The sequence below is a fragment of the Carettochelys insculpta genome, chromosome 9 (genome assembly GCF_033958435.1).
Source record: "Carettochelys insculpta isolate YL-2023 chromosome 9, ASM3395843v1, whole genome shotgun sequence".
In the NCBI taxonomy this organism is placed as follows: domain Eukaryota; kingdom Metazoa; phylum Chordata; order Testudines; family Carettochelyidae; genus Carettochelys; species Carettochelys insculpta.
The window spans coordinates 58,615,506-58,631,234 of NC_134145.1; the positions used below are offsets into that span (position 1 = coordinate 58,615,506).

Genomic DNA, 15,729 nt, shown 5'->3' on the forward strand with positions numbered 1-15,729 from the left:
CACTAGCAGGTTGTCAGAAGGAAAGTAATTTCTGAACCAGAGCTGAGGAATCTTGAGCTACAACTCTCCTAAATCTTCCTGCCTCCCACCCTGCCAACAATGGGGGCAGGACTGGTGAGAGTAGCAGGAAAAGAGGCACATATTTGCTAGTAAGTGTGATGGAAGAAGTATGAGTGGTATGGCTCATGGACATGGAGAAGGAAAAGTGACTAATAAATAGTTGGAGGAATGTGATTTCTAAATTTTCAGCAAAATGTACTGATGGGATTTGTATACTTCTAAATTATAAGTTTTGTTTGCAGAATAATAATGTGATGAAAAACTGAGATAGGTGTATAATTAGAAAAATTTGTATTAAGTGCACCTTCACAATCATTCGATGAAACAGTTGATAGATGACATAAAAATAATACAAACAAAATAGGTTGCAATCAATCATTCGGAAGTTCAAAATGCCCGATTTACAGTCGCCTGCGCACCCTTAGTTCTGTCCCCTTGGGAGTTATGTCCCATATGTGCACTGAATAAGGCAGCAGTCATATGGAAAAAGTGTGAGCATGTAAACATGTTGTGCATACAATGGGTACAGTTAAAATTGTGCTAACAATCATAATTCTGGCATTTTTTAATTTTTAAATGCTGGACTTGAAAGTTAAGTAACTTTTTTGCATAGTTTTATTATGTGATTGTCAAAGCTTATGTTTTTCAAAATGAAAAATTGTGAACAAGTTATATAATATACAACTAAGTCAGTGCAAGAGGCAATGCTTCAGTCACTATTAGCTTTATATATGACACAATTCATAGTCCACTCTACAGAATTATCCTTTGAGGTTTTGCAAGGAAAGAAACATCCCAGACTCTGCAAGATTACCTTGACTAAAGATAATTCCTTTCAAGTCACCAACAGAATGAATATGTCACCAAGGAAAGAATCTCACTTGCATGCATTCTTTCTATGTACAGTTGCATTGTATTTGAGATATACCTTGACAGATGATAAGGCAGTCTTTTCTGGGGAGACTTCCTCATCAGAATCATCCCGATGACCCTGTTTCTTCTCCATGTTAATCCTGCGATGGCTCTCAGAAGGTAGCAAAGACCGGAAAGACTTTTCTTCTATTTCATCTTCTGTCATGGACTCATCAAATTTCAGGGAATACTCTGTTGCAATGGAAGCTGAGTCTAAGAGAGGAATCAGAAAAAAGTCTTCATTACGTACACAAGGCTTTGAAATGGATCTAGCCTCAGCAAAGGTAAAAGTATTGTGTGGAAACTCAAGAGTGAATAATTCAGCCAAATAATGGGCAAACATGTTATCACAGAATTAATGCTAAAACTGAGAAAAATGTACAAGTCAAAATAAAAATACGACTGGTTGAAACTCTCTCATCTGGCATTCTCTCCTCCAGCAACATCCCAGGTCTGGCAGGACCACAGATGTTGCTGGATGAGAGGGTTACAGCTGCACAGGGCCGGAGTCGAGCCCTGGTGGTGCCAGGGAGCCCCTTTGGAGGCATGAAGCCCCAAAGGCAACTCACTCTGGGGAGCCCCACAGGCAGGACCACAGTAGGAAGCCAGTAGAATTAGGGAGCCCCTTTGTGGGGAGTCTGCCCAGGTCTGGAAGTCCCACTATGGGGAGCCACACTGGCAGCCCTGCAGTGGAAAGGAAGCTGGCCCATGCCAGGGAGCCCCTCAGCAGGGAGCCTGCCTGGGACATGCTGTCCTGCCAAAAGCCCCACGACAGCAGGGAGCCCAGCCAGAGCAGGAAGCCCTGCAGCCCACGGCACCCAGGTAAAGCAAAAAGCCCCTCTGGGAGCCCCACAGCAGGGAGTGAGCTGAGGATCCTGGCTGGGACATGCAGCCTCACCACAACCCCGTGGCAGCAGGGAGCCCAGCTGGGGTGGGGAGTCCCACAACCCACCATCAGGGAGCCCAACTGGGATGAGGAACCCTATTAGCAGCCCCGCAGCAGTAGGGAGCCAGCCAGGGAGCCCAGCTGGGGCAAGAAGCCCCTCTGGCAGCCCTACATCAGGGAGCCAGCTGGGGAGCCTGGCTGTGGCAGGGAAGCTCTGAAGCTCATGGCTGGGAGCCAGGCCAGGGAACTGTGCAGAGCGGGGGAGTGGGATGAGTAGGAGAGAGAGTCCCCCTGGGAACGCTGATCAGTGGCAGGGAGACCTGGCAGGAGTGGAGCCCCCACATGGCAGCCCAGAGGCCTGACCTCCCCTCACGCTGGTCTGGCAAATCCCCTCATTTGGGACCACGCAAGTCCCAAGGGTGCCTGACCATGGAGGTACAACCTGTAGTCTGAACTACACTTAACATCCAGCAGAAAAAGCAAATTAGAAAAATGTACCATCATCCCTCAAAGGCTATAATGAAGTACAATATCAGACAATTTTTAATTAATATTATTTTTCTAATCAAGGCGTCATTGGCATAATGAAGCTGTAATGTAGGTATCCAGTGCTACTTCACCACGTTTTTTAAAATGATGCAAATGCATTTTTATGTTAGCTGAAATATCCGGCCTTCAGCATGTATTCTGCTAGAAACAGTAAATGAACATCTAGCAAGTTAAATTAACAGAAACAGAACCAGCCTATGCAGTTAACTGCCCCCTAATTACAGAACCATTTAAAATATCTCTTCCCCACCATGTCATCCTGTTATCTCTTCAAAAACCGTAACTTAATCTAGAGGAATGTTCCGTCTAATTTTTATCATCCATGTGAAGAATGAACTTTGCTATGTACACCAACATTGAGGTAATGAGCATGTGTGTGTCATCAACAGAAACAAAAGACACAGATACAACACATTTTTTTTAAAAGTTACCATGGACAAAATTACTCCAGCTAGGACAAGTTAGGCATTTTGGAACACTCTACTCAAAGAATTAAAATTAAGCAAAAAGAAAAAAATTATGAAATGCATACGCCCATCAAACTAAAATAATAGCACTTTGAAAGAATAAAATTACAGAGAATACACATGCATTGTAGGAAGTACCAAAAAATAACAACAATACCAATGTGTGTTGGGAGATGAACGTTGTCAGACACAGTAGTATGCATGTGAGAGACAGACAGTGTGTGCATGTATGTATGTGCATGAGTGCTAGGGAACTCTACGAGAGACCACATGCATTTAAGGCACTCTCTCACCGACCCATAAGGCTCCTTCAGACCTCAGAAGTTCTCCTGCTCCTGAGTTGTCTCCTCCCTCCCACTCCCCGTGCAGATGGGCAAACGGACAGGAAGACGTAATTGTGGGGGGACACTTGGACATCACCACACACACACTCCCTCTCTGCACAGTCAGCAGAAGGGTCCTGAGAGTAGCTGACCAGAGAATCCAAGGCAGAGGACGGGAACAAGAGGCTGCAACACAGGACAATGGGGGCACCTGAACACACCCGGCCACACTACTGGATGTGTGCGACTTTGCTACTCAGTGCACAGCTCAATTATTCCTGGGCAGCTGAGCATCTTACAGGGAACACATGGCCAGAGGCTCACCTTTCTTCACCTGTATTTCCCCTCCATTTTTCTCTCTAGCTTCATCAAGGATCAAGAATACATCTAACCTTTCTCATCTGGTAGCGATGGAATACTATAACTCCGCAAGGAATCATTCACACAAGTATGAGCCTGCTCTTCTACGGAGCTGCTTGTCTTTTCACGTTGGGATGGCTTCTTCTGATTCTCCTTGGAAGAAGGAACTGAAGGACTCTCCTGCCGACTGCTGCTGCTACTATTTAAGAAAAACAAACACTTTTTTTTTTTAAACAAAGGCATTACTTTATAAAAGTGCTTTTCTCTACCAAAATCAAGACACAGAAATGTTGCACAGGTATTTGATGGTTCTGCTTGTTCACACCTTCAACATTTTATTTTAAAAAAGAATAATCACTTTGTTGTTTCATCTTATCTCTTATTGACCAAAAGCCCTGATTTAAAAAACAAAACAAAACACAACACTATTTGCTACTGCAAAATCTCACACGTAAGCAAGTTAGAAAAACATACAGAAATTCTCACTTGTGGTCTAAGATAGAAAGGAACAGCCATGGAACTAAAGAAGCCTGTAAATGTGTACATCATTTACTTCACAATGGGTACCAACAATAAACTATGCCAATAATTCCCTTTTTCTTTTTACAGGTCTTTAAAGGTTTGGGGGATGGCCCCCACCCCAGGTTTTCAAATAATAATGTATTATTATAAAAGACAAAACAACTAGCTAAAAAACAGAAAACAAAAAGTAGGAATAAGTGGTCAATTTTCCTCTGTATAAAAGGATCTTAGTGATGTGCCAATGTTGTATACTAGGATCTATAAAAAGGAGTGGGCGAGGAGTTGGTAAAATCTGCAGAAGACACAAAGTTATACAAGCGTGTCAAGACCAGATACCACTACAAGGAACTTGGAAAGGGACCCAACCAAACCGTGGGAGAACGTTCAATATAATGAACATGAAACTTAGTGTTGACAAATTCAAGATCATGAATATTGGATGGAACATACATATTGATGGAATATAAATTAACTAGTAGCCTCCAGGAAGGAGACATAGGCACCTTCAAACAGCTCAATGAAGACTTCTGCTCAGGGCAGAGCAGCTGCCAAACAAGAGCAAACCAAATGTCAAGGTATATGAAGATTGGAACAGAGAATACAACATATACTGTAAAGCAATTATATAGCTCAATGGTATGCCTTCACCAGGGATACCATTTACTGTTCCAGTACCCCCATCTAAAATAAATAAATAGAGAGAGAGTGCAGAATCAGAGCGGTTTTAGTGAGAGGAAACAAAAGAATGATTAGGGACAGAAAATTTTTATGAAGAGAATTTGAAAAGATTAGCCCTGTTAATCTTAGAAAAGCCAACTGGGAACATGGCAAAAAGAGGACACGATAAAAATAAACAAAATAATTAAGGCAATAGAGAAGGCAAAAGAGGAGCTTCTGCTTTTGTACTACAAGATGGGAAAGAACAAGGAGACATTCAATGGAATTCAACAGTGGCTAATTTAAAACTGAAAAAAAAAATCTTCACATCATACCACGAGACTGTAGAATACATTGTGACAAATTCTCATTTGACGCCCAGATATTAGCAGGAAATGCAAAACAAGATTAGATTGGGCACTATTTATATAAATAGCACTAATATGCAGAGACGTCATAGCGAATATTTAAAAAACAAAGAAATGTTGACAGGAACAGAACCTTTAAGCTTTGGGACATAAGCCACTGGGAATTCAGAAACTTTCCTCAGGGGCAGGTTAAATTTAATTAGATATCAGTTCTCCAGAGTATTTATTTGTATATAGTTTACTTCACTACACTTTTAAAGTAGAAACTGATGGCATAATTTAGTATCATCTCACCTCTGATCATGATTCTTGGATCTCGAGGACTCTGAGTAACTATCAAATAAAGGTGAGCACATCTGCTTTGAGTCAGCAGTCTTTTCATTAATTTGTGAAGGGGCACCAGATTCATTTTTCCTGTCAATGGAAAACATTCTGAATAAATTTGAGTAGACTTGGAACAGAGAGTAAAACAGAAAGGCTTACACAACTCTACCTCAATTTAATAGGAGAAGTAAGGGTCTGTTGACTAAAGAGAATGGAGGACTTAAAAACAAGGACAACCTAGTTATATCAGAGCAAACTAAACAGGATGAAAACTATCCAGTGAAAAGAATAAACAGTTTCACTTCTCATTTATGTACAACCCTTCACAGAACAGATGCGTAAAACATGGGGAAAAAAAACCTTTTTCTTTGCACGCTTAAACTGAGTTGATCTTCCTAGTCTATCTACTGTATCCACATAGAACTCCATTATATAACGCTCTTGAATAAAGCTCAATATGGTTTTTCCCTAAAAATGGGTGGGAAAGGGAAACTAGTATAAGACTTTAATCCTGTTGGAACTCTGCAATTGTTGAATTGGAAGCCATAGTAAAATTGCAGAATTCCCCACAATTGCCACTGCTTTTCCTGAAGTGCTAGATGCCTGAGAGGCTGTATTCGTCAAATACCTGTTTGTATCCCCTTGAGCTCGGAGTTGTTTGATGAACTCTGAATGATGCTGCTGCTGCTGATCAAACAGTGTGGTGATTTGAGCTGATGGAGCACTGACAGCATCCGAGATCTGTTTACGTGCCAATTCTGTCATCTAAATATAGGAATATATTTGATACACAGTGAAACTCCTGTGTGAAACTCAAACGTATACGACATACATCACCATGATATATGAGTATTTCACACTTGAAGATGGATCAATTTCAACTAAGTAGGAGAAGCAAATTGAGCTGCATTTCTTTTTGTTTTTATTTATACACACAGTGGCAAAAGCCATGCCACTGTGGTCAACTAATTTGAACTCTGCTCACTAAATGATCTTCACTTAGCCAAACAGCAAAACACCAAATTGCTTAATTTTTTTTTTTTTTTAAAAAGAAAATCTGCTGCAAATATATTTTCTTCTTCCCCAAAAATTGCCTTTTTCTGAGGAATGAGACTGACCAGTTCCTTAGTTCTGAACAAGCGACAATTTTACGGTCCAATATCATGCAAACTATCAGGACTAAAAAGGAAGTTTATATATAATCAGAAACCCAGGAATTTCCCTTTTTCAATGTTATAAGGCACTCACTTCTATCTATGCAGTAAATAAAAGATATCAAATATAAAATTATGAGGAAACACTATTTTTAGAAACTCACGATTTTCTAGTTTTAAATTTTGTTCCAACATGGGATGCAGAAAGTTTGAAAGTTTATAATACTTGTAAAGCCAAACTTCCAGTCTCCTGTCTGAGAGAAAGATACATATTCTCCCCCGCCCACAAGAACTTTCTAAGCAGATTTCTAAAATAGCTTTTAGGTAAAATACATAGCTTATACAGAACACACAATGTGGCAGCAGAGAGGATTTTTGGTTGGGTTGATTTGTATAACTTGCTCATGCCTTCACCATTCACAAGTAACATAGCAACTTTAAACATACTGATAAACTTGCACCATATATGTGTACAAGAACAAATGAAGGTATCTGTACATTATTGAAAATACTGGAAAATTAACTTATTTATATGTAAGGAGAGAGTATGCCTAGGAAATATGCTTGCTGCATTGACAACATTCACTGTACATCACTATATTCCATTTAACTACATGGACTCTCAGTTCAGTCTTGCCCTAGTTTCTACAGTACAAAAACAATCTTTCTAGCCCATCAACCATGACCATGACTTCCATTTCTTTAAGTGAGGAGTGGAGCAGCAAGCAATCAAAAGGGGGTGTGGAGTGAGTGGGGCAGGGCAAGGTGGATCTTGGGTTGCCATTAAATTCCAAAAGTGATCTTGAGCATATAAAGGCTGGGGACCACTGATCTAGACCACCCTTGACAGGCATTTGTCTGACCTGCTCTTAAAAATCTCCAGTGATGGAGATTCCAACACACTTCCTAGGCAATTTATTCCAGAAGATTTTCCTACTGTCCAACATGAACCTTCCTCACTGCAATTTATGTTCATCACTTCTTGTCCTATCATCAGAGATTAAGGAACACAATTTTTCTCCCTCCTCCTTCTAACAACCTTTTAGGTATCTGAAAACTATTATAACACTGAATTGCAATATCCTCTTTTCCAAACTGAATAGACTCATTTCTTCACACCTTTCCTCAGAGGTCATGTTTTGTATATCTTTAATAATTTTTGCTGCTCTTCTCTGGACTCTTTCCAACTTGTCCACATCTTTCTGAAACACAGCAACCAGAACTGGACACAATGCTAGAGTTTAGGCCTAATAACCGCAGCACAGAATGAAAGAATTACTTCTCATTCCTTAATTACAACATCCTGCAAATACATCCTAGAATGCTGTTTGCTTTTTTCTCCCAAGTAGCCATACACTGTTGACTCATATTTAGCTTGAGGTCTACTATGATCCTCTGCAGTACTCCTTCCTAGGCAGTCATTTCCCATTTTGTATGTGTGCAACTGACTGTTCCTTCCTAAGTGGGGTACTTTGCATTTGTCCTTACTGAATTTCACACCACTAACTTCACACCACTTCTCCAGTTTGTGCAGATCATTCTTAATTACAATCCTATCCTTCTCCAAAGCAGTAGCAACCCCTCCCAGACGGGTGATATCTGCAAATAATAGTGCTAGAAATTCTACAGAAAATCCTCCCTGCACTAGCATGCTCCAAAGGTGAAGAAGCTACACTGAAGCATGAATGGTTTAGTAGAAAAGCAACTTTGAAATGGAACATCTTCATCAGACATCTCATACAGAATCTTACCTCATGGATCTGGCGAGCTGCATCTGTAGTGAGCAAAGCAGCTTCCACCTGCTGGGCTGCAATTTTACATGTGGTGTCCTGTAGTGCTTCTGCTGCCTCCTGACGTGACTGGATCAGATGCTGCAGAGATTCTGCATGGGTCTAAAAAGAAAAGACAGCATGGTTATAATTACGCTTGGTGAGTAGTATTACTATTAGTTCTGAGTTTGCAGCTTTAAAGAAAAAAAAATCAGTTTGAAATTACGAGTTGTCTCTGAAGTGTTTTGACCACACACGTCAAATTCTTTCACCTTTACAGACCCACCATAGACTTTGCATTGAGAATATTTCTGGGCTCAGGTTTGCTTACAGATTCAAAGCTCTGCCTCTTTTCCATTCCATATTTTTGAAGGAATGCATTACCTGAGCTGCTTTCTGCCTCGCCTCCTCCAATTGTCTTTGACTCTCTAAAGCCTCTTGCTCAGCCTTGAGTTTCAAAAGAGCCAAGTCCCGCTCATGTCGCTGCTGCTGCGCCTACAGATTAAGAATTTTTTGTGTTAAGCGAAGAAATCTGCATTTAGATTCCACAATTTACCCCAGTAACTGTAGCAAACTAACAATCAGAATGCTGCTCTATTTGCAACTCCCTGGGTTCAAGCCAAAACTTCAATCTCTCTTCCAGTGCCTATGTCTTGTTGGTGAGGTAGCTGACAATTGGATATATCCTCTCAAAAGAGATCAGAATCTGGAAAAGTTTTCTTGTTCTGCTTTGGGGAAGTAGCTAATCTGGGCTGAAATCTGCTCCTTTTGATAAGATATACATGGAATAAAACTAAGGACCCAGCCTGAACAACTGTCATTATGTTGTCTGAGGGCTAAGTATCAAACCTAGCAAGTCAACAAATTCTAAAAACAATGATTTCTTCCAATGATATACTAATGGTAGGTGCTCCTGACACACGACTGGTATTGATAAGAACAGGAAAGATGATGCAGGTACTGATCTTAAAATATACTGGACTTTTTCAAAAGACTGCATCACTCCAGCTGAGGATTATTTCAGTCACCAGCAGAACTATTTCAATTACACAGTGCTCTGGTTATTTTTTTTCTTATGAAGCACAGAACAAGAGCATTAAAGCAAAAAAACGCATTCCAGCCACCTTTAGGATCTGAGCCAGTGAAACACTCTCCTGTTGGGCAAGAGATATGCCCCGCACTCGTTCTACATCTGTGAGATGCCGCACAGATTCCTCAATAGCACTCAAATAGTTGAGCTCTGCTGTCAAACGGTGCTGGAGACCAGCAGGAGAGAAGCGCATAGATCCTATAAGAGAAAACATATTATTTAGCAATTATAGAACTAAGCACTGGTCTACACTAGAATATTAGATTGACCCAGCTACACTGCTTAGGGGTATGAAAAATCCACACACTGTGAATGATGCAGTTAAGCCAACCCAAGTCCCTGTATAGAAGCACTAGGTCAACAGAAGAATTCTGCTTCTTGGGGAGGTGAACTTCCTACAACATTGTGGCTACGTCTACACTAGCCAAAAACTTCGAAATGGCCATACAAATGGCCATTTCGCAGTTTACTAATGAAGCACTGAAATACATATTCAGCGCCTCATTAGCATGCAGGCGGCCGCAGCACTTCAAAATTGACATGGCTCGCCGCCACACGGCTCATCCAGACGGGGCTCCTTTTCGAAAGGATTCCGGCTACTTCGAAGTCCTCTTATTCCCATCTGCTCATAGGAATAAGGGGACTTCGAAGTAGCCGGGGTCCTTTCAAAAAGGAGCCCTGTCTGGATGAGCCGCGCGGCGGCAAGCCGCGTCAATTTTGAAGTGCCGCGCGGCGGCAAGCCACATCAATTTCGAAGTGCCGCGGCCGCCCACATGCTAATGAGGCGCTGAATATGTATTTCAGCGCTTCATTAGTAAACTTCGAAATGGCCATTTGCATGGCCGTTTCCAAGTTTTTGGCTAGTGTAGATGGCTTGTGAGTGTCTATGCTGAAGTGTTATAGCAATGCAGCTGCCATGTTGCAACTGTATTATTTCAATGTAGAGATGCCCTTAGCTTACATCACAGAAATGACACAAATATACAGAGGAAGTTTTATGGAATTAGTAGAGCTTGAATGGAGCCAGCTCACCAGCCACTGCTGCTGCTCCTCCTCCTCCAGTCTTGGTAGTTCCCAGGCTCAAGTCAGAGATGGCTACATTGGGCTTGATCCCTGAAGCTGTAGTCCCAGAGAAGCCTGCAGGGGACCTAGACCTTTCTGCTGTAATTCCTAGGGGGTCAAACTGTAATCGTTTCTGGGATTCTGGAGATGAAGGAGAAGTTGGACTCTTCTGGGATCTTCCCTTGTCTGAGAGACTGACAGAAAAACCAAACCAGGAAAAGGTCAGTATTCTCCAATGCCCAGCCATTCATGTGCAAGGATGACGACAGTTTACATAGGAATAATCTAGATCCCCTGTTTATCTACATTTGAACAAACTACAAGGGAATATTCTCCTGTGATTTGCACGTGCCAATACAGCATTTAAGAAGCGACTCACTACAGGGATGTTACACACGCATTCCACTTGGGGACATATTCTGATAAAAGTGTTCTATAGTACCAAACACAGTTAGTACATAAATAATAAGTTTTACTTACAAGTTCTAAAAGAAAAACAATATCATGTGAGTCAAATTTATTAACAGGAATTAAAGTATCAAGATCAATAACATACTGCAGAAATTACCCTATAACCACTCACATAAATAAATACATACATCAAAAAGTGACAGGACTCCTTGATTAGCACACTGATACGAACTTTGATGTTGGATTAGGTGTGACTTAAAGGTTACTCAGCATCAAGGGTGGGGCAGGAAAAAAAACCCTCAATATTTACAAACATTAAAAGGTTTTCAAAACATTGTATTTAAATGTGGGGGGCAATAATTTTTTGATGGGGGTACTCAAGATTTTGTGAAGTGGTCAAGGCATACACTTTGCAATGGAGGTGGTGTGAGATCTGAGATGGAGGCTGGATGCAGAAGGAAGCTCAGGGTAGGAAACAGGGTGCAGGATAGCATGTGGGGTCTGAGAGGGAGTTTGGTTGAAGAAAGGGGTTGTGATCTGGGGCAGGATATTGGAATACAGAGTCCAGGAGGGAGTATGGGTTCAGGAGAAGATTCTGGATGAAGGGCGGGGTGTCAGAGTGGGTGTAAGGTCTTCAAAATCTCTCCACTCCTATTGGGCCCTAAAAATCTCTCAGCTCTTACTGGCCAGAAATTGGACAATGGGAACTGAGAAATTGTGCTGCACTGCCTCCACCCCCAGCAAAATCTCTCAGCTCCTAATGGCTGGTCTCCAGCCAACAAAAGCAAAGAGATTTTGCTAGGGGTAGAGACAGCACCCAAAGCTCTCCTATCTCCACAACCTAGGGATCAGCTGTGGGCTGGATTAAAAGGCGTGGTGACTTGGGTCTGGTCTCTGGGCCATATCTTGTTCGCCCAAATTTAAAGAGTACTCCATCAGACCAATGATTCTTTCAAACTAATCCATTTCAAAGAAATGGCATTGAAAGTTTCCCTCTGAGCATTAAACAAGACAGACAAGACCTTAAGGATTATTTTTGTGCTGAAATGAGGTAGCTGTATTCAGAACAAAAGCTGCCATAAACCTACAAATACCCCTCTATATCCCCTCTCTCAGAATGATAGTGTCAAGTTCAGTATTTTCTTTAAAACTGAGTAATTTTTAAAATTAACCAGAGAGCATCTTTTGAATTGTTTATTCCAAGTACAGGTGTCCCACTAGTAAATGCTGTCAATTACTAGTACTAACTTAGCCAGATAGTCAAATTTTCAGGAGCCAGGCTATAACTTAAGATTTTTCATACCAAGATATTCAATAAAGTGCAGAAACAGCAGATCAAGCTAGTCATTTGTCAAACCATATTTTGCTGTTTCCCTTCTGCACCTTTACACTATAGATATACTTTTGTTACACATTCTACATTAAAACCCAACAGCAAGCTCCAGTAATATGTGCAAGATATCTTATAAAGGTCCAGTTTACCTCAGCAAAGAATGTCCAGACAACTCTTCCAAAGTACTATCAGTATCTGCATTCTGCTCATGCTCTCTATTAGAAACTCTGCTGCTAGGCAAGGTTTTCCCTGCTTGCTGAGATCCACGGTCTGACTCAGACAGTATTTTGTCATCTTCCACAGGAAAGTCTTGTGAACTTTCATTGAAAGACTCTAGCCCTGCAAAGTATAATATTGACAAAGTTGAATCCATAGTTCAGCCGTTGTTAGTTACAAAGAAACAAATGAGTGGACTTTTTTCTGCACTTAAAAAGGGCCTCTTCAAACCTAGAAGTGCTCTTAAATAAATATGTCCATGGTTTACCTAGACTAACTCCTTTTCTGAATCACAGCTACTTAAATTCATTAATGCAGTGCAGAGCCAACAGAGCCATGAGTGTTTAACAGCCAGTTCTGTTCTGCCTTACACATTCATCATCCCAATCTATCCCAAGAAAAAGCTCCTAGTATACGCTCCAGTGGTTGTTCCAATGCGACTATATGCATGTGAAACCTGGACAACATACAAGCATCATTTGAAGGTACTTGAACAATATCATCAATGCTGCCTCAGGAGAATCCTAAATATCTGTTGGGAGGATAGGGACACAAACATTAGCACCCTGGAAGAGTCAAACATGACCAATATTGAAGCCATTATCCTTCACCAACAACTTCACTGGACTGATCACGTGGTTCAGATGTCTAAACAGTGCCTCCCAAAACACATTCTGTTTCTGAATTGGAGGAAGGACAGAGGAGCGTTGGGGGCCAGCAAAAGCAACATAAGGACATTCTGAAGGCACACATGAAAAGGTGCAGCATCCATGTTGACACCTGGGAGAACCCTGCCCAAGACCATCCCTAGTGGAGAGCAGTAATCTGTGAGGGGGTAGCACAAACTGAGAGGTCCTGCAGCAGTGCAGATGAGGAGACGCAGAGAAGAAGAAAAGAGCATCAAAACCTGCCCAATGCCCCTCCAACAGCTACTAACACTAGTCCCTTGTGTGACAAAACCTACAGCTCCAGAATTGGGGTGACCAGCCATCAATGAACTCACAAACAGGAGGTTGACATGAAGACGTCCTACTCATTATCGAGTGACCGTGAAGAAGTCGTCATCAGCTAAAGCCCAACTGCACACACAATTATTGACAATTTAAACTAAAAAAAATCTGCTTTTGTGGTAATGGTTAGAAAAATTCCTATCTTAACTTTTACCCCGAGGAATTCTGATTCAGGTGGCATACAGAGGATATGGAATTTTCAGCTCTACATTTTTGACTTTTCTGACTGTAAGAGGACTTTAAGTTTAGTCTTCTCATCCTACTCTCTGTCTTTAATTCACCTGAAACTATCACAAGAGGCTTGATCTTTATTAATTTGTCCATGAGACATAGATTTCTATGGACTATACACTGTATGTTTACTGCTTCCTCCAAAAAAGGTGGCCTTTACTTTAATTTAACAGCAGCTTGATGGATTTTTTAAAATTAAATTTTAAAATTTGAGAATACTTTCTAGGTTATATAAAATATTCAAGCTAGGTTTTTTTATTTGTTAATTTGTTATTTTGTTAAATTTGACTAATATTGCATATTTTATCTCCATACCAGCTGCTTCCAATATGCATTCAAAGACTACCACACTTGTGGTTGTCATCTTTCCATATTCATATTATATTATAGAAAACTTTATTAAATAAGAATATTAGTAAGTATTTCATACTAAATAAAACAAACAACAAAATTTCAAATGATCCCATTTTTTAATATTATTAGAAATTGGTGTGACACTTTACAATCTTAATTCTTTTACTAAAGCCCTGAAATCAAACAAATATTCTATGCTGACTGAGCATATCAACTCTGCCTCCAGGTTTTTCATCCAATATCTGTGGTCTATATTTCACTCCCGGCACCTCCTACCTAAATAAATGTCCTCCCCTCCCCAGAGCCAGGCACCCACAATGCCCCCCAACTTAATGCCCTCCCCAGAGCCAGGCATCCCCAGCCCCCACCCTTCTAATTCAGTGCTGATGACTTACTAGAGCTGCCACCAGAGCCGCTGCTGCCACGGGCTTCTCCCACTAAGTGGTGGGGTACGTGCACAGAACGTGCGGTCGGCACTCCCCACATGCAGCTCTCAGGAGAAACTGCACTTAAAGGCTCCAAGAGCTGCATGCAGCTCAAAAGCCGTGGGTTCCCCACCCCTGTATTCGCCACAACACAGCATCCTATTTGCCACATGTGGCAAATAAATAAAAGACAATCCCAATAGTATAGTGAGGTTCCTGGTAGAAATAACATTAACCACCTTGTTTCAGTATTCATGAAACAAACTGAGTTAACAAATGAGCATATTCCATGATCAAAGCTGGAGAACATAAGTGATGAAGACATACTTGCTTTCTCTTCAGAATAGTAATGCAATGGAAACAAACATTTTCACAGAGGTTAAGAACAAACAAGGCTATTTACTACACTGGTATTGGATTACAGATGCTACATGATCAACTCCTGGACAAATTAAAATGTTTAATCAAATAAAACGATCCCAGAAAAAACCTCTACAAATGTGAGCATACCAATATACCCATCTGACAAAAGTGACAGAAGTATATTACACTAAGCATTGCACTTACTTTCCTTTTTCACTCTCCTTTTAGAAGACCTAGATGAATGAGAGGATGCTCCAGACCACGGCCGAGGTGAATGCTGAGGCGTTAACTCTGAAGATCGGTGTTCATGGGGAGACTTCCTGCTGGAGACCTCTTCTTGAATGCTGGAACTGCTGCTGCCACCAATACTGCCACAGAATAAAAACCAACAGCTGAACATTCCCAACTCCTCTAGTTATGTACAAGTTGAACCTCTCTAGTCAAGCACCCCTGGGGACCTGACCAGTGCCAAATGAGAATCTGCCAGACCACAAAAGGTCAATATTGTCTAGCAGCATTACCAACACTTCCACTGCTTACTGGGCTCTAAGATGACATTTAGGCGTAAATTACAGCTAAATAACAGCAACACTAAGAGCCAGGACTGGTGGCTGTAAGCAAACTATGGGATCACGTGAAACTTGGCCTCACCTGTAAGTGTCACGACTCCCAGCTAACTAAAATCTTGCTGGGATTATGGATGTTGCCTGATGAGAGTGTGCCAGACTAGAAAGGTTTAATCTGTACTAGTAATCTACGTGACTTTGAACAGACAGATGACAAAAATCAAGGCCAATAATATATTACTGTGTTACAAACCCCTCTTGGGCCGTGTCTACACTAGCCCCAAACTTCGAAATGGCCATTTGCATGGCCATTTCGA

The 15,729-nt window shown here is 41.2% G+C and overlaps 1 protein-coding gene across 1 annotated transcript in view; it reads right to left on the reverse strand.

The window, feature by feature from the left end:
- CEP350 (centrosomal protein 350) overlaps window positions 1–15,729 on the reverse strand; it is a 104,237-nt gene that overhangs the window by 45,542 nt on the left and 42,966 nt on the right. The window contains exons 14-23 of the mRNA XM_075003319.1: window positions 15,051–15,214; window positions 12,397–12,586; window positions 10,474–10,697; window positions 9,476–9,639; window positions 8,736–8,846; window positions 8,334–8,474; window positions 6,057–6,193; window positions 5,399–5,518; window positions 3,590–3,756; window positions 989–1,185 (exon numbers count right to left, since the gene is read on the reverse strand). Coding sequence (XP_074859420.1) covers window positions 989–1,185; window positions 3,590–3,756; window positions 5,399–5,518; window positions 6,057–6,193; window positions 8,334–8,474; window positions 8,736–8,846; window positions 9,476–9,639; window positions 10,474–10,697; window positions 12,397–12,586; window positions 15,051–15,214 — 1,615 coding nt within the window. The remainder of the gene's footprint in view (window positions 1–988; window positions 1,186–3,589; window positions 3,757–5,398; window positions 5,519–6,056; window positions 6,194–8,333; window positions 8,475–8,735; window positions 8,847–9,475; window positions 9,640–10,473; window positions 10,698–12,396; window positions 12,587–15,050; window positions 15,215–15,729) is intronic.